The sequence below is a fragment of the Sturnira hondurensis genome, unplaced genomic scaffold (assembly GCF_014824575.4).
Source record: "Sturnira hondurensis isolate 20B ecotype Veracruz unplaced genomic scaffold, ASM1482457v3 Scaffold0004152, whole genome shotgun sequence".
Classification (NCBI taxonomy): Eukaryota; Metazoa; Chordata; class Mammalia; order Chiroptera; family Phyllostomidae; genus Sturnira; species Sturnira hondurensis.
The window spans coordinates 8,122,843-8,150,281 of record NW_028076783.1 but is presented as its reverse complement, the minus strand read 5'-3'; the positions used below and the strand labels follow the sequence as shown (position 1 = coordinate 8,150,281).

General features: G+C 39.6%; 2 protein-coding genes across 3 annotated transcripts; both read left to right on the top strand.

The window, feature by feature from the left end:
* Positions 1–7,039: 7,039 nt before the first annotated feature.
* On the top strand, positions 7,040–15,031 carry LOC118986181 (double-headed protease inhibitor, submandibular gland-like). Of its 2 annotated transcripts, none has more exons than XM_037044979.1 (6): positions 7,040–7,216; positions 7,792–7,805; positions 8,339–8,460; positions 9,948–9,990; positions 11,237–11,343; positions 14,878–15,031. In XM_037044979.1, the coding sequence occupies exons 1-6, from the start codon at positions 7,147–7,149 to the stop codon at positions 15,014–15,016; spliced, it is 495 nt and encodes a 164-aa protein (XP_036900874.1). In that variant the 5' UTR covers positions 7,040–7,146; the 3' UTR covers positions 15,017–15,031. The 2 variants fall into 2 exon arrangements, with proteins under 2 accessions (XP_036900874.1, XP_036900875.1); XM_037044980.1 differs by lacking the exon at positions 14,878–15,031 and adding an exon at positions 11,787–11,960 and having other exon boundaries at positions 7,047–7,216.
* Positions 15,032–18,056: 3,025 nt separating this feature from the next.
* Positions 18,057–26,982, top strand: SPINK14 (serine peptidase inhibitor Kazal type 14 (putative)). The gene is made up of 4 exons (XM_037045007.1): positions 18,057–18,154; positions 19,170–19,224; positions 25,825–25,961; positions 26,895–26,982. The coding sequence occupies exons 1-4, from the start codon at positions 18,057–18,059 to the stop codon at positions 26,938–26,940; spliced, it is 336 nt and encodes a 111-aa protein (XP_036900902.1). The 3' UTR covers positions 26,941–26,982.
* Positions 26,983–27,439: the final 457 nt, after the last annotated feature.

Sequence of the window (27,439 nt, the reverse complement as noted above, 5' to 3'; positions counted from 1 at the left end):
GAATAATCATCTTGGACTTCTTCTTACATGTCTCCTCTTCCTAACATATCCTTCTTGTCTACCACTGGTCTGTCTCCCACTTTTCCTTCTATTTCTCAAGGTCCATCTCTCCAAACAATAGACTAATTTGTTCTCACCACAGTCAAGGTAGAGCTCAGTTTTGGAAACATATCACTTTTTTTTCCCTCAGAATGTGAATTAGCTATTTCTTTGTCATGGCCCCATAACATCCTGTTCTTACCTCTATATTACCAGCTATCACTCTTTTGTACTTGCTTATCTACAAGTTCATCTCTCTCACAAGACTAAAACTTCTTTAAGCAAAGAGGTAGTTTAGTATTCTGGTTTATGTCCTTGGGGCCTAGTACCATGCCTGGCATGGAATAACTGCTTTTTGAAAGTTGTTCAGTGAAACTAGACACTCAAGAATTTTAAAAGGAAGTTGAGGACAGACATTCTCAGTGTTAACCTATGACATAAGCCTACAAGAATAAGGTAGGACCATTATTTTTCAAAGAATTTAGAGATTTTTGCCTTCCTTTTCTGGTACCAATTAAAAATTGCTGGTACCGATGGTTAGAAACAAACTAGTTACAAGAACATATGAACTGTGAGATGCACCTCCCACACCCAAGAAGGCTAGATTCATGAGGTGTTTCTCAGAAATATTAGCAAAAGCTGCAGCTACAAAAAGAATGCAAAGAACAGTATGAGGCCAGAAAAATATGCGGTGAAGTATATTGTTGTAATTAACATTGTGCTTTCAACCAATTAACTGCATTTTATCAGCTAAAATATGGTGTGTAGTATTAAAGACAATATCAATAAGGAAAAGTTTTTTTGGGGGGATGATAAAATCCTAGTTGACAGAGCTACAAGAAAATTAGAGATGATTTATTCAACATATTTAATATAAGAGAATCCTGAAGCAAGAGAGGGAAAGTAATTCTCTTAGCTTACTGAAATGAGTGTAAATCAGAAATACAAACTCAAGTATATGGCTTTTTAGTCCATGATCCTTATACCAGTCCCTGTAGCCTATGAACCCCAGTTCTACACTATTAATGCAAATAGTATTACCTATCTGATTATGTTTTTGGTTGAAAGAAATGGATTTCGTATTCAGCGACCCTAAAAAATTGTTCATTATCTACAGAAATGATCACTTCTGGAATATTTCAAGGCTAAATCCACGGAACAAATGGCAGAAGATAGCATACCTGCAGAGTTTTTTGGTGTAGAGTAATGGGATCAGCAATGAAAAGTGAACTCCAATGGTGTGGCTCACACAAAAGGAGTCCCAGGAGCAGTGATAAAATGAGAAGTCACAAGTTTACTATATTCTAATCTTTGGTTCCACTTTGCTTCTAAAAATGTTAAGTGAGAAAGTTGCCAGAACTGTTGCCAAGGTCTCAAAAGATGAGTTATTGACAAATTGTGTCCACAAAAATGATTTGCTTATATCCCAACCTCTGATCACAGGACAAACATTAATGAATCAAGCAGGAAATGCCACATCCTTCCTCACCCACTGGCTGTTCCTGTGTGCTCAGAGGAGGTATAGGCAGCTAGGTGAGTCCAGTTTTAAGTACCCATTAAAGTACTTCTGGTAGAGCGGCCTAACCCCAGATTAGCACTGACCTGGGTGCACAAAAGAAGATTCTAAAGACGAATGAAATTTTGATAGTCATTTCAATGTCAATATATCAAACAACACTTCTTATCCCACCCCCCCCAAGTTTGTTCCTATTATTTCAGTATTTTTTTTCACTTTGGTTTATTTCAAATATATTTTACTCTTCCCTTCGCTTACTCTATTTTGCCTTATTTCTTCCTCTTCTTATTTTTTTAAATTCTATTTTTTTATTTTTCTGTCTTGAGCCTATTCTGCACTGTTACCATTTCTCTTCCCTCCAGTCCCTAAAAACCATTTTTCTTGTCATTGGTCATCTCACATTCTCTTTCCTATTCTTATAATATCCTTATTCTCTCTCCACCTTCATTAACATTTGCACATTGGTTATTGATATGGTAGTTGTTATTGCATTCATTCCATTTTATTCCTAGATGTTCACTATTTTTGTATTTCAAACTTCAAATCGTACTGTATCCCTCTACTACTCAATTTTGCCTTCCTCTTGACTTTTGTTTTTTATTCATTTTAAATTTTACTTTCCCCCACTCTTAGCCTGGTTTTCATTCCTCACTCTTAGTATTCCTTCTCTCTCTATCCTCTCAATATCACTCTTCTTTCCTTTATACATCTCATAAGCTTTTCTTCTTTCTTCATTCCTTCTTACCTTCACCAACTGTATTAATCCTTGTTCATCTGGCATTGATATTGCAGTGGTGGATGTTTTTCTTCAACTTTACTCCTATTTTTGACTATTCTTTAAAATTGTTTTAAATTATACTCTTACCCTTGAGAAGAAATAACACAAATAAAGCAGAAGGCCTTGGTAGAATTTGTCTCAGCAGAGTCTAGTGTTAGCCACTGTCTTCTATTTCTGGATCTGCCCTTGGTACTGTCAGATGATGTCCTAGTCTAGCACTAGGCAGCCTGCTTGAGACTACAATTATCCACAGTCTGTGGCTGTTTCTTTCAGGCATGGCTGGTTCCCAGTGTTCTGCCCTGCCATCTTTACATCAGCACAAGGCCCATGAGTAGTTTATGTAATGTCCGAAAGCACTGCCAATACAACCTATGTCTTTCCATCCAGAGGGGGCCTCTGAAGCAACTGGGAGTGTGGAATCCCTGGGTCACCTCCTGGGAGCACTGTTCAGTGTTCAGGGAAGATGGTGGGAGTGTTTTCCTGTCCCCTCACCACAAATCTTGTCCCGGGGGGGGGGAGGGGACAGGAAAACAGGAAGACAGAAAACTGTACTTGAATAATAATTAAATTTTAAAAATGTATATATCAAACAAGAAATAATAACACAGCATCAACAATGAAAGCAGTATTTGAAAGCTATTATTTAGTCCCCCTTCTATCTTTCCTTTCCTCTATCACAAAACTAGCAGAAAAAGAAGTGTAGGATGTTTGAGGTAAACTGGACAAAAGCATACAAATATTATAGGTACAAAATTACAATTTGTGGCTTGAATACTTAGAAAGTAGGCAAAACAGAAGGAATACAATTTTCAAGAAAAACTAAAGGGACTGCTGCTGGACTGCATCCTGAAAAGGCAGAAGACTCTTGAGTGTGTGACTAAAACAAGTGTCTCACAAACCCTAGATTCAGGGATTCAGGCTCAAAAACAGCCCTGTCTCATGTGTGGCATAGAATAGGGAGCAACCTCAGTGAAGGAAACCATCTGTGGCCAGCGTGGACCATCTTGGTGCAGGCAGCAACCACGAGTGTCCAGACCAGAGGGCCTACTCTCATTTTCTGAGAAAGGCTTAAGCATCTTAGATTCTCATAAATTCCAGTAATAAATGGTACCAAATCTTCCCAAACCCAGGCAAAATGGGGGTGGGGAGCATAATAAAATGTAATTTTATTTAGTGCCAAAAAAGACTAAATAACTTTGTACACCTGCATTTATTGATCAAAACTCACACCTACCATGCATGGGACCATATTGGGGATTACTAGGGAGTCATGCCAGTACATGCCCACATCAAAGGCCAGATGAACTAGAGCCACAGCTAATCAATTTGTTTGAAGCAAAACCCTTGAGCCTGTTAAGCAACTGGTAATAGAGATGGGTGTGGATCCTTTGAAATGACTTTCAATTTGGGCAATGTATTGTGATGATGCTGAGTTCACATAATTCTCCATGCTGTTTTTAAATCCTTAGACAATTACTGAGTAGGTGGCAAGAGCAAGAAAGAAAAACTCAGACTTGTTAGAGTTTGCTGATGGGATTGATTTATCTGTCCAGTCTATGGGAATTTCCAAAAAGGGAGGTGTTGGGAGCCACCCTGCCTGGTTTCAGGAGCTGTTAACCCTCCATAGATAAGGCTGAGTGAGAGACCTTCGAACTGTGTGAGCCACTAATGAGACAAAGCTTATCTCCCTGGCAGGAATGCTGCTTCTGCTTCATCCATCTCTGGCCGCCAATGCTTGGTCAATTAGTCAAGGACGGGTAAGACCCCTCAGAGGGGGGGTAACCTAAGCCAGACATGATCACTTGGGAGGTCCTCAAGGAAGGACTCAGTGGGGCTCCAGCAAAGAGTGGGTGATGGACCCTTGCTCCCCGGCTATTCTGAGGTAGCCTGAGTTCCCATTTCCATCTGGGAGAAGCGCTTTCTGGCTCTAATCCACTTAAGCCTAAAAACCTATGACACGGAGGGCAGTGCAGCCCTCTGCTGACTAGAGCAGGTTCTGGGGTGATTTGGCATAAGAAAGAATATGTAAAGTCCTGTGAAGCCTACTCTGCTAAGCGTGCTTTCATTCATATGATAAGGGTCCAGACAGGAAATGAGTATGTCTCCCAAAGTTTTTGCAACCCCCTTACCTGACAGACACTGACTCAGACTAAGCCCTTAGATTTCTTTGAAATGTTATCTATTGTTTGATCCTTGCTGCCTGATATTGGTTGATGAGCTTTACCTGTATTTCCGTGTGTTATGAACCTAATAAAAGCCATTGAGGAAGGGGCTCTTGGTCTTTCTCCTTTGAGAGACTGACCACCTCTCCTCCTCAAGCAGATCATGTCTTAGTAGTTTTATTTTCATCTGTGGCAGATGAGGGAACTTGTGCACAATGTTTCTTCCACAGGGAGGAACATGGGAGGTAGATTTCTAGACCATATTCTTGAACTATGAATTACAAAAAGAAAACAACAAAATATAAGACATATTTTTTCTGCAAAGGAAGGCACACACAAGTTAAAACCTGGTTGGTGAGAGATTAGACGTAAATGTGAAAATGAGAGAAGAAATGAAGATTCCTAAAATTTTCCTGCATTGGGTTACTGCTGACAAATAGCAGAATGAAATGGAAGAGAAGCCATTAAAATGGGATTTGGCATCAAGGTTTTTGGGGAACATGTTGATCTTGAAGGTTTTATGGAGTGTCCAGAAGGTCATGTCCAGTAAGAAATGGAGAACTCAGCCTAGGACCCAAGTGGCAGGTCCTCTCTCACCTTCTTTAGGAAAGCATTAGAGGCAGAAATCTCATATTGACGCAGGGCTGGATGGTGGTATGAGAACATATGACAAAGAAGGAAGAATCTTGTATCAGTTTCTGGGGATCTTATTTGCTGAGTGTCCTCACACCCTTTTCTTGCCTTCTTGTTTTTGTTTTTAAGTTTCGATTGGAAGTTCTAAAAAGGATTGACATGGAACCTTGAGGTTTGTGGTAATAATGCAGGTATTCTTGAGCTCTGTCTTGCTTCTATTCAAGTCACTGACTTTAAAAATATTTGTTTCATTTATTACTGGCCCCATAAAATAACATTTTGGAAAGAAAAAATATGTTCCATTTCTTAACTAAAAAAAACAACCCCCAAAATTGAAAACCACGAAGCCAGATGCTTGTTCGGGGTGCCACCTTCTCTAACATCCTCTGAGCCTTTCTATTTGGCTTCCCAAGTCTTTGTTTCTATTTATTTAAAATTGGTCTGTCTAATGAGATGCTTCACTAGAACTTGGGAAGCTCATCCCATTCAGAAAAGCTTCTGGAGAGCATTTCTTGTGTTATGTATATTTCAAACATTGATGAAGCCATGAAATATGGGTGAGGTATAAGTATTAAAATTTCACGATGGTGTAAACTAAAATTATGCAACTCTACCTGAGGGAAAGAGGTAGTATTTGGAAAATGGAAAGTATGAATGAGAGAAATACTCCTTAAAAGATTAGAAACAAATGCAGGAAGTTAGTGCTAGGCCATAACATCTGAAATTAGAAGATCCAATTTTGGTCAAGATTTTATTATTTGGTAGCTGTCTGCTTTCGGGAATTTGCTTAACTTCTCCAATCTTTGAGTTTTTCCTTTGTGAATTGACTGCCTTAACTTTACCCTCTGGAAAGCTGATATGAGGACCACATGAGATAATAGGGATGAAAGTGTTAAGTAGTTGGAAGTTATTTGGTCTGTATTATAGAAAAATTATTGGTTATTTTGGATAGACAGGGGATTGTGTTAAACAGAATATCATGGTTATACTCTTAAGAGACAATATGCTAAAACCAGAATTTTCATTATAAATGCCCATTTGATTTATTAAATAATATATCTTAATAAAGGAAAAAGGGTATTTTAGAAGAGAAATAAAGGGCTAGAATTTTGTAGAACTAGCTGTCCCCACTCTGACCTATGTGACTAAATAGAATTCATTTAATCTTTCTGAGTTTTTGTCCCATCTGCTAAGTAGCAATAATAGTGGTCCACATAATTTACCAGTTTAATCATTTAACAAGACTTCATAGAAGTAAAGTCTCTTCATGCTCCAGAAAAGCAAGGTGTTACAGTGCTCACTATTTACATTGTCTACTACTATACATTTAAAAGAAATGTTCTCCTTGCTTTTACTTTCTATATTTCAACTTTCCTACATCTAATCTAACCTTTTTAAAAAATCATTTAAGTATAATTAGTATATATTATATTCGTTATATTAGTCTCAGGTATGTAATATAGTGATTTGATATTTTCATACCTTACAATGTGATCACTCCACTAATTTCAATAGTTACCTGTCATTGCAAACCTATACTCTTTGCACATGTCACTTTATGAGGTGTCTCTTATTTTTCTGAAAATATTAGTGACAAATCGGGAGCGGACATGAAGGATCTCACTGATAACTCAACACACGTCATTTTAATTTTATTTCTTTCTACTGCATCTATGGTTTATTTATTCTCAAATATAACCATGCCATTGTATTTGCTAAGTAATCAAAGGATTATTACGCAAAACAACTTTTGGTGGATGATTTACAGGGTGTAAGTGTTCCAACTCTCTATAAATCAAGATAATAAGGAAGCTTTCCTTGGCAAATGAAAAAAAAAATGCCCTAGCTTGGGTAAACAGCCAGTTATTAAAAAGGTCAACTTTTAATGAGGGTGGGACTCTGCCCTCATATATGCACTATATATATCTGTATGTATTAGGCAGACTGTTCTTCCTCTGTCTCTCTCTGTGGATGTGTTGCCTCAGAGCAGCGTATCCTTAGCATCCTCATTCATCACCATGATGAAGACCATCACTGCTTTTGCCATTCTTGCTCTAGCAGCCACCACATGGGCGATCTCTCCACCTGGTGAGTTAAGATTCCTTTTAAATATTCTTGCCTTTATATTAACTGAAATCTATTCATCTCTTAGTGATTACAGAATGCTAAAGTTAGAAGAAAATTTGGAAGGCATTTACTTGGATTCATCTGACTGACAAAGTGGGGATGGGTCAGACTTTCACTAAGAGGAAGAGAGTTGCAAAAGGATTGCAGGCTCTTCGCTCAGTTTTGATCAGGATCCCTCAGGGTTCTGACTTGCCCTTTCAGAAACCACTTATGCAGCTGGGAAATCATCATCCAACCCTATGCTAGGCATGCTCACAGGAACTCTTGGATACCGGGGACAGCCCTTCTTTCTCCAACGACCAGAGATATCCCCATGTTTCTACACAGAGATCACATACGTCTCTGTCTTTACTCTGAGTTGGTCCTGAATAAAAAAGTGACCTCTCCTAGGTCTGGCCTAGGCAAGGGACTTTGGGAAATGGTTTTAGGTACTGTGAAGAATGAATTTTGCTTTGCATTTCTAACTGTGAAATTTGCTCTTTCTCCAATGCCTTCTCTCCAATTGCATCTCATTCCACTCTCTTCTGGAAATCAAGCAAGAGGAACACAGGTGAGCACACCCTTCTCTGTGTGGTCTTTGTGAAAATGGAATCAGAGCCAATGTGCCTGTGGAGCTGGGAAAGTAGTCTAACTGGCTCCTGTTGGATTGAAGTAATCCCTAACGGGGTTACACTGTTCCTACTTTTCTTGTCCTGGTGGTGTTTCTTTTAAAGGTTGCACAAGGAATCTCCTTGCAAAATGAAAGCAGCACATAAAGTAAATTTTACTTTGGAGTAGTATTTAAACTTTTCTGGTTATTTTTCACCTTCACAAGTCCTTTCAACTGGCATTATAATCCTAAAAGGGGAGCTAAATATTTCTTTCTTAAGCAGCCAATTCTTAGTTTCCTTAAGAAATATTCTAGGTCTGATTAATTTTTGTAGCACAGCACCTGGTTCATAAAAGATCTTCTAGACATGTTTGCAGAAAAGTTGAAGAGGCTAGCACTCTTTTCACTCTCTTATCTCTCCTTACCATTTCAAAGTGAGAATGACTATGGAATTAAAGAAAATGTAGGGTATCAATTTTTCTTCCAATTTATAGGTGGACTGCTCCCAATACACGGCAAAAGGTGCCAGGATTGCATGCTCAAGGATATATAAGCCAATATGTGGCTCAGATGAGAAAGTTTACAGTAATGAATGCATGTTTTGTATTATGCAACAGTAAGTATGATGTTCAGCTTGGAGCCCTCCCTTCCTTTTAAAAATCACAAAGTCCATATTGGCCAAAATCTGCTTGGCTTTTAAAAACATAGTTTGACAAATTCTATCTGTTGTCAATACTCTTTGGGCATTGCTTTATTAAAATAAAAAATTAGTTTTATCTCTAAGGATATATATATATATATATATATATATATATAATCTCCAGTCAAATTCTCATTTATATTATACAGTGGGCACTAGATGCTACATATACACATTTTTATTCCCACATTACATTAAGGGAGACTGGTCTCAGGCAGAACAAGTAACTTGATCAAAGTTATATGAATCCCCTGTGTTATATTATTCTTGTTATATAATGGGAACTCAGAAAACAGTTATCTCTATTTAGACTGTTAGCCATGGACACTATTACAAGACTTTGATCTCTCTTTCATACTCCAGAGAATATTCATGTTGCTTCTTGCAGTTGCCTGGAAAAATCCGGGGAAGAGAATAACCATACCAATGAGTAGTTGGAAGCAATTGGAATCCCTGCCACCACCAGCCTCACACATTAAATATTAACTCCTCACTGGAAACAACACATCAGCTTCTAGGAGAGTGAACAAATGGTTATTACCAGCAACTTCAGCAATTTGAATTCACTATTTTATGATTAGTGGTTCAAATCATGGGCTTGGGTGTCCGACATCTGGGTTAGAATCCAAACTGCACTTAGTAGATCTGTGACTGAAGGCAAATATCCAGTCCACTACACACTTTGACCTTCTCATCTGTGAGATAGAAATTATAACAGTGCTTAGAATTCAATGTGATAAAAAAATGTCAAATCTTAGCTAAACAGCAAATGCCAAGTGAATGTACATAGAAATGAGCTCGTCTTTCTTCTCATCATTTTTCTTCTTTTCTTTCCTTTCCTTTTCTAGCCATTCTGAAATTTACAGTCAGTGTAATATCAGTTGTTATTCAGGATAAAGTCTGTGGGCTATACAAACTCATATACTACCAAAACTGTAGGAATTTAAAGGCCTATGAGTTCTTACTGATTGTATTTTCTATTATCCTCTTTTTAAAAGTCAAGGATATAATACTCATAAAGGAGAAGTAACTATAACAAAATTATCATACTGTGAATGCCAGAGATGAATTTGAGCTTATTTTATTTTTTTACTGCAAAAATGTTTTCACACTATATTATTCCTTTTTGATCTGAATAGCCATGGACTGTTTTTTAAAATGCCCAGTCTTCTTTAAAATGCCCAGTGTTGATCTATTTTGTTATGTTTCTATTTGTTTGCAAAATGATCATCTATCAAATATATTAATGGTCAATATTAGTCAACTGGAGTAGAATATTAACCAGAACTCCTCATTCTTGGTCCTGGTGAGACAACACAGAATGACATATGGCTGTGTTTTATTCTGTATTTATAAAGTATCAAGTAGCTGCATTACCCACTCAGAAAAATTTTCCCTTTCAGAGAAAGAGGACTTCAACTCAGAAAACTTCATGATGGGAAATGTGTAAGTATAGGAAATAATTTATTTATTCTTATATTAAATGTTACAGTAATTCCTTAATTTCATACAGAAAAACTATTTTAGAATACATAGTTTAAAGTTATTCATGACTATGTACAAAGACATCTGGCCAACCCAAACAGATGACCTGAAGTAGGGCTAACTTATTGATCCAGAGGAGGACTTCAGAAACTTTACTGAGAGCCCTTAACTGGAGCAGGTGGGTGTACATGTGGTTATTTCCTAACACTGCAATTAATTAGCAGATTAAGAAGGGATTTCAAAGGAGTTAGGAATTCAAGGCCACCCTCATTATGATAAAGGAAGCTACTTTTTAAAAGCACATTCAAGAACAAAAACATTCAAGAACAACTATAGAGACAGTTTAGGGGTAAAGAGCTATGTGAATGTATGTCAATGATTAGAATAAAGTTTGAAACAATATAAGATTGTGAACATGTAAAAGACAGTTCATTTTAAGAAGGGGTGCCTAACCCGGTTTGATGGGTGAGAAAGAGAGAAATGTCATTGCGAAACTTATAAAAGTAGTTGACCCAACTTTTAAGAAGGAATAGGAGTTGGTTTGATAGATGAAGCAGGTAAGGCCATGTAAAAAAAGTAAAAACACCATCCACCCAGGCACAGAGATGGTCAGGGGCAGGAAACACTCATGGAATTCAGTCCTAGAATTGCCTAATACGGAAGGCAAAGAAGAAGATCCTAGAGTGATAAGCACAGGTCAAGAGGAGACTTTCTGCTGATGGGAAATGAGTTAAATAGTTGAAGAACAAGATCTAATTTGGTTTGTAAAAAAAATCACTCTGGCCTCAGTGGGGAGGGTGACTAGAATCTCAGATGAAGGCTGGGCAATAAATTGGCAGATAATTGCAAATGTGTAGGCAAGACCTACTGAAGCCTGAATAAGGTGAATGAGAGTATGGTGAGGAGAGGGCTAATTTGAATACTAAGTACAAGATAGAATCCACAGGATGTATTTCTCACTCAAATGTAGAGCATGAGAGGGAGAGGGAAGCCCTGAACTTGAGTTAAGCTATGCTTTGCTATGATGATAAGCTTACCATTGTTGGGTCAGATGATGTAAACTGCAGAGAATGTCTTTTCACATATGGGATTTTGGCCTAAATGATCCCTTGAGATATTTAAACAGCTTTATTTTTTATGATTTAATGATCTGAAATTGTTTTTTTCCCTTTTCTTTTCTTTTCTTTTTTTTTTTGGACATGGACAGATTGAGTGCACCCAGTATTCTCCTATGTGCACCATGGACTACAGACCTCACTGCGGATCTGATGGAACAGTATATAGCAACAGATGTCTGTTTTGCAACGCTGTTGTGTAAGTGCTGAATTCAATGCATTACTTGCAAAAACAGCTTTTTGCACAGAGCCAGAAACCATCTTGGCTACCGAACAAGTGGAATGCTGTTATGAAGCATAAGAGTGAGATGGTTCACTGATAATCATAACGTTTTACAAGAAGAAGTATGAAGAGGGAAAGAGAGAGAGGAAAATAGAAAGAAAGTGGATAGTAGGAAGATATGGAAACTAGAAAAACAAGAGACTTGTTACAATATTTTGTAGTGACAGATAAAAGAGAAATTTACAGATTTTTTTTGGCTCCTGGCACTGGTTTTTATGAGCACATGGAATTTTTTTTTAACTCACCTTGCTGAAGTTTTGTGGTTAGTTGCTCACCTTTCATGCTGTGTTCTTGTGGCATTCGTTTGACCTAAAGATATGAAATTTTTGCTGAAGGTCTCCAAATGATTTCTCTTGTAGGAGGAGCCGTGGTGCACTGTATTTGGCAAATTATGGATCATGCTGAATCTCCTGGATGCTCACAGGCACCGAGTCTCCTTTAGCAGATTCCACATAAAGAGAGAATTTCTCAAGGTTGGCTCTAGGGCCAAACAAGTGGGTTTGATTCTTCAATAAAAGAATTTCAGTAGAAAACTGCCTGGCTCATCTCTATGATTCATAAGGAGAATATCTATGGTCATTTTCCTGAACTCTAAGTCACACCGAAAGATTTCCTTTACTCCTACTGAAGCTGAGAACTGGAGAGATTATATGCATTCTGGTGAGCAAAGAATATGATCATAGCCTCCCATTTTTAAATGACTCACATTTTTTAAGTAAGCATGTGTCAGTGGGTGGATCTCACCTGACCATTAGTCTTATGTTATCTTTTGCTACACTAATAAAGCATGGCAAATTCAGATTTGAAGGAAGATAAAGTCAAAATTCACAATACTATCAAATAATCAGAACAGACCAAAATTAATATACATACTTTAGGTGCTGCCACTTAAAAGGGACTGAGTCACATATGGGCATCAGCAAAAGATCTTGTTGATCATGTTGGGGAAGAGATTAAAAATAGTATGATATGATTAAATATTGAAGTCACTACAAAAACCTGAGGAAAATACAAGGTAGTTGGAACAGATGAGGATTCAGACCTAAATTTCTCAGGAGGCCTCTCTGCTTGGAGAAGCCACTCTCCTGTGAGGCCACATAGTTTTTCCTCTGTGCTTGCCTGGTTCCTAATCTCTTCTTCTTGTAAGACACCAGTCATATAGGATTAAGGGCCAATCAATGACCACATTTAACCCTCAATTCCTCTTGAGAGATCCTATCTCCAAAAACAGTCACATTCTGAGGAACTAGAGGATCGGAATCGCAACACATGCATTTTGGGGCCTAATTCAACCCATAACAGCAGCCAAAACAGAATTGACAAGTAAAGTGAAACCTGATACTTATATTAGACTAAAAATATCAAACATAACTTGTAATTCTATTTTTTATTTAATCAAGCCTTGCTATTTGTGTTGTTTGATTTAGTAACATGCATGTGGTATAAATAAAATAATTTATAATCAGCCCTGGCTAGTGTAGCTCAGTGGATTGAGTGCCAGCCTGTGAACCAAAGGGTTGTCCATTTGATTCCCAGTCAGGGTATATGCCTGGGTTGCAGCCAGGTCCCCAGTAGGGGGCACACTCAAGACAACCACACATTAATGTTTCTGTCTCTTTCTCCCTCCCTTCCCCTTTATCTAAAAATAAATAAATAAAATCCTTAAAAAATCCACAGAATGCTTTTTGTGGGCTTTAAGAAGGTAGAGATTTAAGGTTAATATAAAGCAAAATACTTTCCAAGTCAAAAACAGTAACCAAAATAAAGATAACAATTATATGTTGGTAAAAATAATCAATAAAAAACATGTGGTGTTATTAAGTGAATAGAATAGTTACTATATTTTTAGAACAATGTTTTAAATACTTGGAAAAATGTCTTTAGACAAAAATGGTTTATGTAAATAAACTCACTTTTTTAATTTATAGAATAAAAAAGAAAATTATGTAATTATTGCATAAACATAAATGTATTAAATTTATTGCATTTAAAATAGAATTTATATAAGTAAGGTTACTCTATAGTATATAATATAAATTAATTAATACATTTTATATACAAATATATAAATAAAATATATTTAAATATAGTGCACATAAATTATAATTGCAAACATTCATCTGCTGAGATAACAAATCTAGAGAGGAATAAAAGACAAATTTTAGGCACACTATTAAAATATAAAGCCATATAGGCATAAATCAAAATTAAAAAAATTAAGATAGTCAATAGTTCTCTACACTTTTGAGCCTAGAGTTGGATTTGTACTCTTTTTAAAGAAAACACTCTTTTCATTATTGAAAATACATGTGTGTAAAATGTATCCAAATACCCCCTTTTAAATATCTCCTTCTTGCAAAAACATCCTCTAAATTATTGAAGTATACTTATTAACAATATCTGAAGTAAACTTTTATTGGATTAATCTTTAACACACTTAAAGACCCATTAGTAATCTACTATGTGCCAAGGAGTGGCCACAGTCAAGGGCACTCTTTGGGGGTGCAATCTTCCATACACTTCACTGATCTATACACCTCATGTGGACATATATGCATCAGGTACTATTTTGCAGGGGAGTGAGCACGTGGAAAAGTGCACTTGCTATTGGCTTGATCCTTAACCATGCAAAGGACAGGTCAGTAATTCTGTTACGCAAATCAAAGCTCAAGAACAGGGCAGGATGTTAGCCCTCTATATAAAGTACCATTTGCAAATACCTTGCCTATTTGGTTGGTTGCTTTGATGTTCTGTTGATAGTTTCTTTTGCCTTGCAGAGCTTTTTTAATTTGATGTAGTCCCACCCACTTATTTTTACTTTTGTTTTCCTTGCTTTGGGGTCAAATTCGTGAAAACATCTTTGAGACCAATGTTCATAAGTAAGTGGATAAAGGGAGTCAGATACATGGTAATGAAAAGAAACTAGAATTTGGGTGGTGAGCATGCAGTAGAGAATACAGATGTCTAATTATAATGCTGTATACCTGAAAACCATACATTGCTATAAACCAGTGTTACCCCAATAAAGTTTTAAAAAAAAGAAAATCACAGCAAGAGAATATGCAGGTATGGCTGTTGCATTCCTGTTACTTCTATACAATCCCTGAGAAGGGAAAGACTTTATCTACACCCTGGGGTGGGACTGATCATTTGTGTAGTGGCTCTTAGGTGATGGAGAAACAGCTCCTGGGACCTAAAGAAGGGGCTCTCAAGACTTGGGTGGAGATGGTCAAAGAGTGGGCTGGACTGTGGAAGCACTGCAGGTGGACAGTGGAGGTGGGACTTTCTACCTGAGAATGATGGAAACTTAGCTTAAATCCTTTGAAAGATTTTGGCATACCTGAAAGGTGATGAGAATCTGCTTTAGACTAGAATAGGGAGATGGTTCTTGAAAATGTTGGTTTGAGGTGACATTGTAACATATCAATTAAAATTCTTTTTTGTAGCTAGGTATAGGAGCCTGACATCCAGGTACAAAGCCCCAAGTTATAACTTTTGGAATGAAGCCATGGGTGTAATTGATACACCAACAGTTCTCTCAGGGACCTGTGATTTCCTAATTTTACTTATTCTCCTATCCCAATATTAGTTTAACTGCAATTGGGGAAGTTTGGAACAGCTAAAGATATGTTAGCTGTATTTCTTTCCTATGATGTTTATAGACATGTCTGTTATTTTTGCGTGGATTAAATAGAACTACATGGTGATAATATACAATTTCTTTTATGGTAAAACATTTTGCTTCTCTTTTGCCTATATTGAATTCATGGAATTTATTGTCTGACTTTTCCTTCATAAAAATTATTTATTTATTTAGAGAGGACGGGAGGGAGAGAGAGGGAGAGAAACATCAATGTAAGAGAGAAACGCCAATTGGTTGCTTCTCATACACTTCCCAACCTGGAAACAAATGAGTAACCGTGTATGTGCCCTGACAGGGAATCAAACTCATGACTCTTTGCCTTGCCGAACAATGCCCAACCCACTGAGCCACCCCTGTCTGGACTATTGTTTGACTTTTTGATGCTGAGGTGGAGGAGAATCACAGGATCCTTGATTAATATGTGAATCCCACAAGATTCAGAAAACTTAAATATTGGAAATTCCTTCCTCAAGTCTGCCTACCATAGGTGATTATTTGTTTAATGATTTTTCCCTGTGCAGGTATAATCTCCATTAGGGTAAGGAAGAGGTGAGTCCCTTTCCCTGCTGCATTTCCATCCAGCGTTGCACACAACTCCTGACAAATCAGAATCTAAGACAATAATAGAAGGCCGATGGGAACACACTTAACCAGTAAAAGCCTGCTAATAAAATCTGTGACAAAGCAAAGCAAAAAATATATATATATTTATATATTTATAAATATATAAATATATATATATATACTCACACACACACATATATATAAGCATATAGTTTTTAATAGGCTTGATTTTAGACATTTATAAAGTGAAATAATAAGAGACAAATTAACTGAGGTAAATTAAAATTTATTGATTCCAGCATTGTTAATAATAAAAATTGGAATTAACCTAACTGAGCAACAATGGAAGAATATTAATATAATATAATCCATATATGTGATGAAACATGGTATGAGGCTTCTAGATTCATGTTTGATATTAAAGATCAAGAAAACATCACAGTACATTTCTAAGTGTAAAAAGCAGAAAACAATGTGTACTACAAAAAATATGATTGAATATGACAATAAGAACACATGCATGTGTTCGTGAGTGTGTGCATATATATATATATATATATATATATTTCTTTTAAACTGGAATTATATTATTCAATATATGCTTAACAGTTATCTCTGGGCTTTGAGATTTCACATCTTCAGGTTTCTTTTGTTATTTTCTATTTTTTTAAGTTAACATGCATTTCCTTGGTGTAAGAACAACTGTTCTTTACAGAAAGGAAGAGAGAGGCAGGAAGTGCAGATAACAGGGGGAAATTCAGCTATGATTACATCTGTTCCCTGATGCACAGCTGCAAAGGCTCTGGACTGATATAGGAACAAAGCTGGATCCACTGCCAAAGGCATTCATCACTTCACCACCACTGCGACCTCCTCTCTTCCTCAGCTGTTTCCACATTTTGCATTCTGGCCCAAGCTACTAATTATCACTGGAGAAAATGCTATGCTTTTTCTGCTGTGATCTTACCTGCTGTGGTATGTCTCCTCATGCCTATTGCCTCTTTGGAATGCTCACCACAGGCTACTCCATGCATTACTAGCCTTCCAGGCAGTTCTGTTCTTTCTTCCCCAGTGCCTCCTGCTGAGGCTGGGGGGGCAGGATCTGGATGTTGGGCCTCCCAAGGTCCATTCGGTCCAGGACACAATGCCTCAGTGCTTTCCTCCCACGCAGCTACTCTGTCCCTTCCCAAGGCCCTACCAGGTGCTCCTTAAATGAGAGTCATCAGCCATAAAAGCCACAAAAGCATGGCACATCTCCCTTTCTTTTCTTTCTGAGGTGCGTCAACTGGGGCATATGCGAGAGGGGGAGTAGGCATCTGGCATTGTGTGTTAATGCAGTCGGATCTTCCTCTGTTGCTGCTCTGTTCCCGGAAAAGCCCAGGGAAGGTGTCAGGAGGAGATGGGGGTGTACCTAACAAAACCATGATGTCCTACAATGTCTTAGGAGCAGGCAGGGTGGGCAGCTCTGGACGTTGTGCCAGGGACCTCCAACTATCCTGGGGAGTGGAGTGCTGAGGAGACATTTCAGCATAACAGCAAAGGTTGATGTAAATTCCCTGTTCCCATATGTTACAGAGCAGAGGTAAAGGCCTAAAGGACATAGAGAGGATTAGGGAGACAGGAGAGTCCAATGTGGTCCTATATCTGACTCTGGGACCTGCATACACCATTCTCTAGGGTTGGAAAGGCTGCTGCAGGGAGAAGATCCCACCAGAAGATTTGCTCACTGATGTCTGTCTCCATTTCTGTGTCTGGGTGAAAATGGCTTTGGGGCCCCTGTGAGGTAGTACGAAATGGTGTTTCTCCCTATGGACTTTCTGAGAATGCCCCAAGAGAGTCTAGCATTCCCAGTCAGAAGATTCCCAGCATAACTGAGTATGCCTGGAATACTATTAGAAATCTTTGTATTAAGCCAAAGAGATAGTCTCTGTTTCATGAACAAGTACAGACTTGCTTCCTCAGTTGAGAAGCTCTTGTCTAGAAGCCTCAAGTAGCTTCATCATATTCTCTGTAGATTCTGAAAGAGAGAAAGAAAGAAATAAAGAAAGAGAGAAAGAAAGAAAGAAAGAAAGAAAGAAAGAAAGAAAGAAAGAAAGAAAGAAAGAAAAAAGAAAGAAAGAAAGAAAGAAAGAAAGAAAGAAAGAAAGAAAGAAAGAAAGAAAGAAAGAAAGAAAGAAAGAAAGAAAGAAAGAATTGGGTGAGTCTTCCAGTAAGAACCTGCCTTTTCAAGACAACAACCTAAAATACCTCCACACTAAAATAATACAATTATGCCCAAAGGGTAGCTGCTGATTTCCTTTTGTCTTCTGAGTAGTCACAGATCTGTCACTGAGGTCTCTACTTCTATTTATGACTGGCCTGGGTGTTTGCTCTGTGGAAAGGGTGGAGTGAGGCATTACAAGTGCAGTATGCCAAATTCGCAATGGGCAGACTAGAGAGGGGTCTCCACTTCAAAGGTGGTCTTCATAGTCTGATGATCTCTGCTTTGGTGATTGCACTAGAGGGCTATGTCCTGAGACGGTACCTCAGAGCATCATTTTAAGAACTCACCAGGAGGACAAATGGCTACATTGTTTCCAGTACTCTGCTCATTTTTGTTCTTCATCCTGATCCCTTGGATGCCACCATCTGGTGAGTGATTTGGCTGGTTCTGGCAGTCACACAGGGTGGATTTGTGGGCTCTAACACTGTGATCTGAAATAGGATGCTTTGATATTCTTATTTATTTATTTAAGTGTACTATTTTACTATTTCTACAAGATGTATCTATAGCTAAAGAGAGAGAGGCAATGGGGTGTTGTAAAAAAAAATAAAAAGGCTCTGGGCCAGTGGGTAGGGGCCTTGGTTTTTCCATCTATTAATGCAGATTATGAGACTTGATTCATGGGGACCAAGCAGCTTAGCTGATCCAGTGAGGAGACATGGAAAAGTGGTTGGCTACTTGCCTACACCACAGTGCATCTCAGAAGGTCAGAACTTTTGAAAATACTTCGCTGTGTATTTGAATGGGTTGTTATCTTTTGCATCTTCTTTTACAGAAGAGTCACGTAGAAAGTCATAATGTCTCCTAGCCTCAAGGACTACAGGGCTTGACTTTTCACATATCTGCATGAACTTCTGGGCACTTCAAAAGCAAGCCTCTTTCCTCTCTGTGAATAGAGGGATTGGGCTACAAGGTCTCTTGACAGCTCTAGCCTTTCTGAATTTCTTTCATGTATGGGCTGCCAGTTCTGAGTCTGCTTAAGCTTAGTTAAATACTGTTCTTTGGAAAGTAATTTGATATACTGGACTGGAGGGTCAAGAGACCACAGATGCATCTCCACAGTCCTCTGCTGATTATCTGTAAGGAGAAGAAGGGTTGTTCAGCATATTGAAAAAAATAAGTAAATATATAGAAAAATGAAAAAAATGTTTTAATGATTGCAAGTCTTCTTGGTAATAATTTAGAAATCTTTTATTTCAGATTAAAAATTATTAATCAGCCAAAATATTAAGCTGTGATTTATCAGCCATTAGATTCTGTAACTATCTTCAGTTATGTTTTAGTTTCAGGCCCTCAACAATGGTGGCCACCACGTGGAAAATTTAAGGTAATGTTCCACTAGGTTCATCGGAGTTTTTTTTGGGGGGGGCATTGCTATTTTAGAGCTTTATTACAGCAAGATCATCTGCAGTATTCTTTGAAGACCAATCGTATGAATGTGACAGGTACTCTGCAGGTATAGGAGCCCAGAGTAAAGTGTTCCAAACTGGGGACCCAGCTGACCTGTGGTCCTAGGTACATCCCAGAACCCTCCTCGGCACCTGGGAACTGTTTATGAGCACCGATGAGGCCAGGAGCAGGGCAGGGTTTTAAGAGTCCACACACTAGGGCCTAACACAGTATTTGCTCTCAAGGAGCTCAGTTTGGGGGGGGAATTTTCCCAAATGCTCTGAGGCATGCAAGAATGTCTCTGTGATTTGTGAACAGGAAACATCTGAGATATGGAGTAAGGAAAATGTGAAGGAACATGAAATCCCTGAACAGAGACTCAGCTCATGTTTGCAGCCTCTTCTGAACATTAAATATATTGTGAAAAAAAATAAGCACTTGATAAGTGAGGGAAAAGGGTGATGAGAGATTACTATTTTTAATATATTTTATTGATTATGCCATTACAGTTGTTCCACTCCCCTCCTTCATTCCCCTCCATCCTGCATACCCCCTCCCTGACTATTCCCCCCCTTTAGTTTATGTCCATGTGTCACAAGTTCTTTAGATTCTATATTTCTCAAACTATTCTTGCCCTCCCCCCTGTCTATTTTCTACCTACTGTCTATGCTATTTTCTGTACCTTCTCCCCCCTTCTCCTCCACCCACTCCCCTGTTGCTAACCCTCCATGTGTTCTTCATTTCTTCATTTCTATGGTTCCACTCCTGATCTAGCTGTCCTCTTGGTTTGCTTTTGCTTTAGGTGTGGTTGTTAATAACTGTGAGTTTGCTGTACTTTCACTGTTCATATTTTTTATCTTCTTTTTCTTATATAAGTCCCTTTAACATTTCATATAATAAAGGCTTGGTGATGGTGAACTCCTTGAATTTGACCTTACCTGAAAAGCACTTTATCTGCCCTTCCATTCTAAATGAAAGCTTTGCTGGATAGAGCAATATTGGATGCAGGTCCTTGTCTTTCATGACTTGGAATACTTTTCAGCCCCTTCTTGTCTGTAAGGTCTCTTTTGAGAAATCAGCTGACAATCTGATGGGAACTCCTTTGTAGGTGACTGTCCCCTTATCTCTTGCTGCTTCTAGGATTTTCTCCTTCATTTGAATCTTGGCTAATGTAATTATGATGTGCCTTGGTGTGTTCCTTCTTGGGTCCAACTTCTTTGGGACTCTCTGAGCTTCCTGGATTTCCTGGAAGTCTATTTCCTTTGCCAGACTGGGGAAGTTCTCCTTTATTATTTGTTCAAATAAGTTTTCCACGTGTTGCTGTCCCTCTTCCCATTCTGCTACCCCTATAATTTGGATGTTGGAACATTTAAAAATGTCCTGGAGGTTCCTAAACCTCTCCTCATTTTTTTGGAATTCTTGTTTCTTCATTTTTTTCTGATTGAATGTTTCTTTCTTCCTTCTGGTCCACTCCCTTGATTTGAATCCCAGTTTCCTCCCCATCACTATTGGTTTTTTGTGCATTTCCCTCCATTTCAATTAGTTCAGCCTTCACTTGTTCCTCTAATTTGTGACTAAAATCAACCAGTTCTGTGAGCATCCTGATCACCAGTATTTTGAACTGTGCATCTGATAGGTTAGCTATCTGTTTGTTGCATAGAAGTATTGGCTCTGGGGCTTTGAGCTGTTCTTCTTGAGCCATAATGTTTTGGTCAGGTCCACCTGTTACGTATGAGGGGTGGAGCCTTAGCTGTTCACCAGGTCGGGACAACCCACGTGGCTGGGTTGTGAGGCTGTATGTGGTGGCAGGGTCAGAGAGGGGCAATGGCATTTGTTCTGCTCTCTCTCAGATTTCAGTCCCCTCTCCTGCTTCCCACGAGCAAACTAGGCCCCCCTGGTGCCGGATCCCAGGTGTGTGGGCCTGTGCACCCTCCAGGATCCTATGGGTCTCTCCAAAAAGTTGTCTGTGAGCCTGGGAGCTTCTTCCAGTACCTTGACCCCAAAAGTTTTTCCAATTGGTTCTTTTAGGCTTTAATTCCCATCTCTGGAGCCCTAGCCTGCACAGTCTATCTCATTGCTCACTCCTTCACCTGGTTTATCTGCACGTGGATGTGTGACCATGGTCAGCCAGCCACCTTGTGCCCCCACTGGGTCCACCCATTGCCACCCCACACCTGGGATCTGCCAACTGCCACCTGTGCACCTGGGTCAGTCTGGCTACTTTTTCCAGCATGACCCCGCTCTGCTAGCCACTGACTCCGCCCCTCTTACCAGTCTGGATGGACAGTTCATTGCTGTCAGACTTCCATACAGTTCAATTTTCTGTGTTTTGGTTGCGTTTTTGTTGCTAAAATTTTGTTGTCTTTAAACTTGGTTATGCAAGTAGGCACAGTGTTTCCACCTATGCCTCCATCTTGGCCGGAAGTCAGATTACTATTTTTTAATTCTAGATTTATAGATTAAACTGCAAAAACTCTTCCACTTTAGGAGGTTTTGCAGTTTAAAATTTTGTCCCATTTGTAAATCTTGAGTTTTACTTCTTTAAAAAAGTCAGTTATGAGCTGACTGGTGAGAAAGGCCTTTTGAGGGGAACCTGGCCATCAAGGGATCCAGAGATCAGAATGTAGAAGATGCTACAGGCTGGAGCTCCAGCAAGACTCTGCAGAACACGTCCTAGATCATCCTCTAGTCTCAGAGTTTAGTCCTAGCAGTTTCTTCTCCAAAGTTGCCTGCAGAAGCAGCTCTCCCCTTGCCCATCAACCTCTAAATGAAACTTACTCATTCTTATTTTCTTTTGGAAATATTTACTTCCATTTTGTGCTATGCAACAGTGAGGAAAACAGACATATTCCCTTCTCTCATGAAGCTTACAAAGAGCCAGAAAAAAGGAAAGGGACAATTGTTATTTGTAGTAAATTCTACACATAAAAGAAGTAGGAGAGTATGATAGAGAATAACTGTTGGGAACCACCCGGCCTGGTTTCAGGAGCTGTAAATCCCCCACGGCTAAGGCTGAGTGAGCAACCTTTGGACTATAAGCCACTAAGGAGACAAAATTTATCTCCCCGGCAGGAGTGCTGCTTCTGCTTTTTCCATAACTGGCCCCCAATGCTTGATCAGTTAGCCAATGACGGGTAAGATTCCCCAAGAGGGGAAACACTTAAGACAAGCATGATCATGTAGAGACCCCAGAAAGGGACTTGGGGGAGGCTATGGAGAAAGGGGGTGATGGATCCTTGTCCCTTAGCTTTGATGAAGCCTAAGTACTCAGTCTGTCTGCGAGAAGTCTCTCAGAATTCCTTGGCTATCTGCCTCCTCTGCCTGACTTAAGCCTGAAACAATGACAGAGGGTGGTGCAGCCCTGTGCTGGAAAGGATGGGCTCCCCGGGTGAGCAGGCCTGAGAAAGGATATGTAAAATCCTGTGAAGACTGCTTTGCTATAAATGCTCTTAGTTAAATGATAAGGCCCGGGCAGAATATGAGTTTGTTTTCCCAAAGTTTTGTAGCCTTTTAGCTGATAGACCCTGACTTAAAAGAAGACCTAATAGTTCTTTGTATGCTATCTGCTGTTTATTGCCTGACAATGATTAATAAGTTGTACCTGAACTCCTGTGCAAAAAAAACAATAAAAGCCTGTTTAGGCAAGGGTCAGGGCACTCTCCCCTTGAGAGGGTGACCAGGCCACTCTGAGGTACTCCCCCCCTTTAGGGAGTAGCTGTGCTGTTCCTTTTCCTCCAAAGGGCTTGGTAGTCCATGTGAATTTGTCTCATGTCTTATTCATGACTCCGTGGGCACTGCATCAAATAGCTATTAGTAGAGATACTACTATAAACAATGTGATTTGTGATGGCCTCCCTTGTATGGGGACATCTCAGCTGGGACCTCAAGGAGTCACCCAGGTGAAGAGTGGTGAGGAAGACTACCTGCTTGAGTTACTGATTGAACACTTGGATGACAGGGCACAGAATGGGAAGGGTGCAGCAGATGCTCTCTCACAGCAGGAGGTGAGCCCCTCCCCCAGTGAGCACACTCATTCAGAAAAAAAAAGAAGCTATGTTTACAGACAATGACGCTAGCTGTTCTTGCTTTTTTCTTTATTTACTCTATATTAAGCTGTTTTATATTTCATTCAGGTTACAAATATTTATGCAATGAAGAGTCAATATATGTGCTGGGTATACAATTTTAGTCTAATCAGAAACAGGCCTCGCCATTATGGACTTAGAATCTTTTGTGAGTGTGGAATTAGTGAAATCATTACACAAATGCTTTATGACACACTGATTAGAGGTATAAAAAGAAAGAATGAAGGGTTGGTATTTCATTTTAAGAAGTATGAGACAATAGGTTATAACCTGAGTTCTCAAAGTAAAATGAGTTTAGATTCGGAGAAAGAAGAGTAGGTTTGAGGGGGTGTGGCCATGACAAACCATAAGCCCCTAGATGGAGGAAACAAGGAGCATTCAGGGTGGGGGGCGGGGGTGGAGCAAACTAAAAAAGGCAAACAACCTTGCCAGTATAAGGCAAGGTTGGAAGTGTTGGGAGAGTCCACATCACATGGGGTCTTCTATCCCATACTAAGAACAGTTTTATTAAATGTGAAGTGAGGTACAATTAAAGCATCATACTCAACACAATAAAATGATTCAATTGATGTTTAAATTATGGAAACTAGAGGACACGGGGAAAGAGGAAGTGGAGGAATGAATTGGGTGACAGATACAGGAGGGAGATGCCAGTGGTCTGGCTGGGGTGGAGGTGGTGGAAAGGAAAGAAGGAAAAAGAATTTCTAAGCTCAAATATGATTCCTCTTTATGCAAATGCTAAGCCAAAATTGCCTTCCACCTTGTGCCAGAGGTAATTTATCTATGGCTCTCATAGAGCCCCTGAGACACCAGCCTCAAGCCATTGTCCGAGAGTTACTGCCTCAAGCCACCACTGACACCAGCCTTGCAAGTAGACAGGGGTTCCAATCCCTGATGACACATGTCTCTTCTCTTGTTTTCAGGTTTCCCTGCAAAACCAGGGAGTTATTCTCAATGATCCCCATGGTTCACAACTTTAAGAATTGGCTTGGGGATTTTGTGAGTGAATAAAAATTGTGATAACTTGTTGGGAACTGCTCTGCATGGTTTCAGGAGTTGTAACTACCCCCCATGGCTAAGGCAGAGTGAGCAACCTCCAGAATTCGAGCCACAGGAGACAAAAGCTTGTCTCTGATAGCAAATGCTGCCTCTGCTTCTTCCCACTGCCTCCAAAGCGTGGTCAGTTAGTCTATGACAAGTACAACTCCTCAGAGGAGAGGCAACCTAAGCCAGACACAATCACTTGGGAAGCCATCATGGAAGGACTCAGGGGGCTGCAACAAAGAGAGAGTGATACAGCCTCATTCCCCTGGCTATTCTGACATAGCCCGAGTCCCCATGTCCTCTGGGAGAAGCACTTCCTGCCTCTAATCCACTTAAGCCTGAAAACCTGTGATGGGGAGGTGATGCAGCTCCTTGCCTTGCTAGAGTGGTATCCAGAGTAATTTGGCATAAGAAAGAATTTCTAAAAGTTCTGTAAAGCCTGCTTTGCTAAGAGTGCTTTCATTCATATGATAAGGGTCCGAACAGGAAATGAGTATGTCTCCCAAAGTTTTTGTAACCCCCTACCTGACAGACACTGACTCAGATTAAGCCCTCAGATTTCTTTAAAATATTATATACTGTCAGCCCTGGCTGGTGTAGCTCAGTGGATTGAGTGCGGGCCTGCGAACCACACGATCGCGGTTCGATTCCCAGTGAGGGCACATGCCTGGGTTGCAGGCCAGTTCCCAGCAGGGGACTCACGGGAGGCAACCATACATTGATATTTCCCTCCTTTTCTCCTTCCCTTCCCCTCTAAAGATAAATAAATAAAAAATATTTAAAAATATTATATACTGTTTAATCCTTGCTGCCCTGTATTCCTGAGTATTAGAACCCAATAAAAGCCCCTGGAGGAAGGAGCTCCTGGCTTTTTTCCCCTGAGAAATTGGCCACCTCTCCTCCCCAAGAAGATCATGTCTTGATAGTATTACTTTCATCCATGGTGGACAGAGAGACTGTGGGCAAAGTCGCACCTACAATAACTATTTGAAGTCAAGGCATATGGATTTCAGTGAAGCATCTTTTCCAATTACAGGCTTCAGTTCCTTTATCAGAGTTGGCATAGAGAATCTCTAAAAATGCATTCCCAGATCTGATAGTCTGGGAACAAAGGAGACTGAGAGAGAAGCTAAATGACCCAGATAAATTGTACTTATCTGCTCTTCCTTTTCCCTCTCTAGCATAGCAGTCCTCTGTTCTCTGTCACTGTCAGGAGATTTTCTGTTGCTATCAGAGGGATATATGTAGGTTGTGGTTCCATTGCTTTGTGGAGGGGGCAGCTGTGAGAGCTTCTGGGAGACTTGGATAGGATCCTGGCTGTGTTTAGAGTTTCTTAATGAAGTCCAGAGGATAGCTACCTGGCCATAAGCATGATTCTCATCACATCGTTCTTTCCAACTCAATTTCAGGTGAAATGTCCATATAGGAAAGAAGACTTCAACTTGTTCAGAGTAACAGTGAACCCCTGTATTGGTATCTATCAGCCAATCTGTGGCACCAATATGGTGACTTATGACAATCCCTGTACCTTGTGCATTGACAGCCTGTGAGTACTATTTGGGGGTAGGGGAAGGGGTGGGAAGAGAAAAGCAAAGAAGCTCAGCCCATAGGAATTGTTATCTACCTTCTCTACCAAGGACATCAGCCTTGAGGCCAAGAATTGGTTCCAGTTTGCATAGATAATGATCAATCCCCCCACCCCAAAAAGAGCCTGTGGTCATACCAAGTCCATCAAGGTACAAAGTGCACTCATTGTGCCCAGTGGTGCCCGTCAAAGCCTTTCTTCTCTCTGAGCCCTTGCTTTCCCAGCTGATGGATTTTCACTTGAAGCTTGAACTACCTTTCAAGTCCTGAAATTCTTTGATTTTAGGACAAACTGTGATTTTGACTCTTCCCAGCTCTCTTCAACCTCTGTGTCAAAATGTGCTTGAAACTGAGGTGTTTTTTTTTACATGATTCTCTGTAATCAGATACACAGATCACACAGAAAAGCGGCTTCAGGTTAGATCTCCACAGAAATCAGTGCCGTCCACAGGAAGAAAAATGATCCCCGTGGCTTCAGACTAAAGCCCTTAACCCAATAGTTATTTTGTAATTTTGTGAAAGGAGCAATGACAGGAGTGTGTAAACCCCAGGTCATCCCCACTAATAAGTAATTTAGCTGAAATGTGAGAGTATTTGACAGATAAGATGAGGATTAACATGCCTCCTATATCACAAGCACAGGAGTCACTCTGGAGCCTATTTTCAAAGAGATTGTAGCGTAGGTCATAATATCCTCATTGTTATCTTAGGATCATGAAGGGGAAACTAGGTAAGAAATCTAATAACCTGGCTTTTGTCTTTAGTTCATTCCCTCTTTTGTTCTGCCTCTAAGTTTCCTCAAGTATAAGATACGAACCATAGATAATTCTCAAGTATATTGGTAGCTTTGATGTTCTATTGTTTAACAAAATATTTATTCTTACTCTTTCCTTAGGAAATCTCATGGAAAAGTTAGGTTTCTACATGATGGAGCATGCTAGCCAAGCAGACATGGATGAGAAAGAAGAGATCTTCTCTTGCAACCCGGCGGTCCTCCTTTCCTCCTCGCATGCATCCTTAGTGACAGAGAGGGGGCCCTCTGAAGCTTGTATCAGATAGCTGAAGCTCCCTTTTTTAGGCCTCTTCCCTCACTGCCTTCCATATTCTCCCTAATAAACTTTTCTGAAAGTCTGGTTTCACTTGGGTTTTATATCTGTGTCTCAAGTCTCAGAAGCAGAACAAATTAAGCATTTGAGCCCAGGATCCAAGACACTGGGATTAATCAGCTTTCTGGTACTGTAAATAGTGGGTTCTCCTCTGTAAAGGCTCCAGGTGTCTTCCAAGAAACATGATTGAATTTTCTCCTATATTCCTTTGGCATTTCAAAAACCAACTCTGGAACTCCAGAGCATTGCGCACTTCCTGGCCATATCTTTTGCCCACATTCTGCAACCTCCTCATTAAATAACTTCACTTTTAGACTTAGCCCTGAGACAGAAG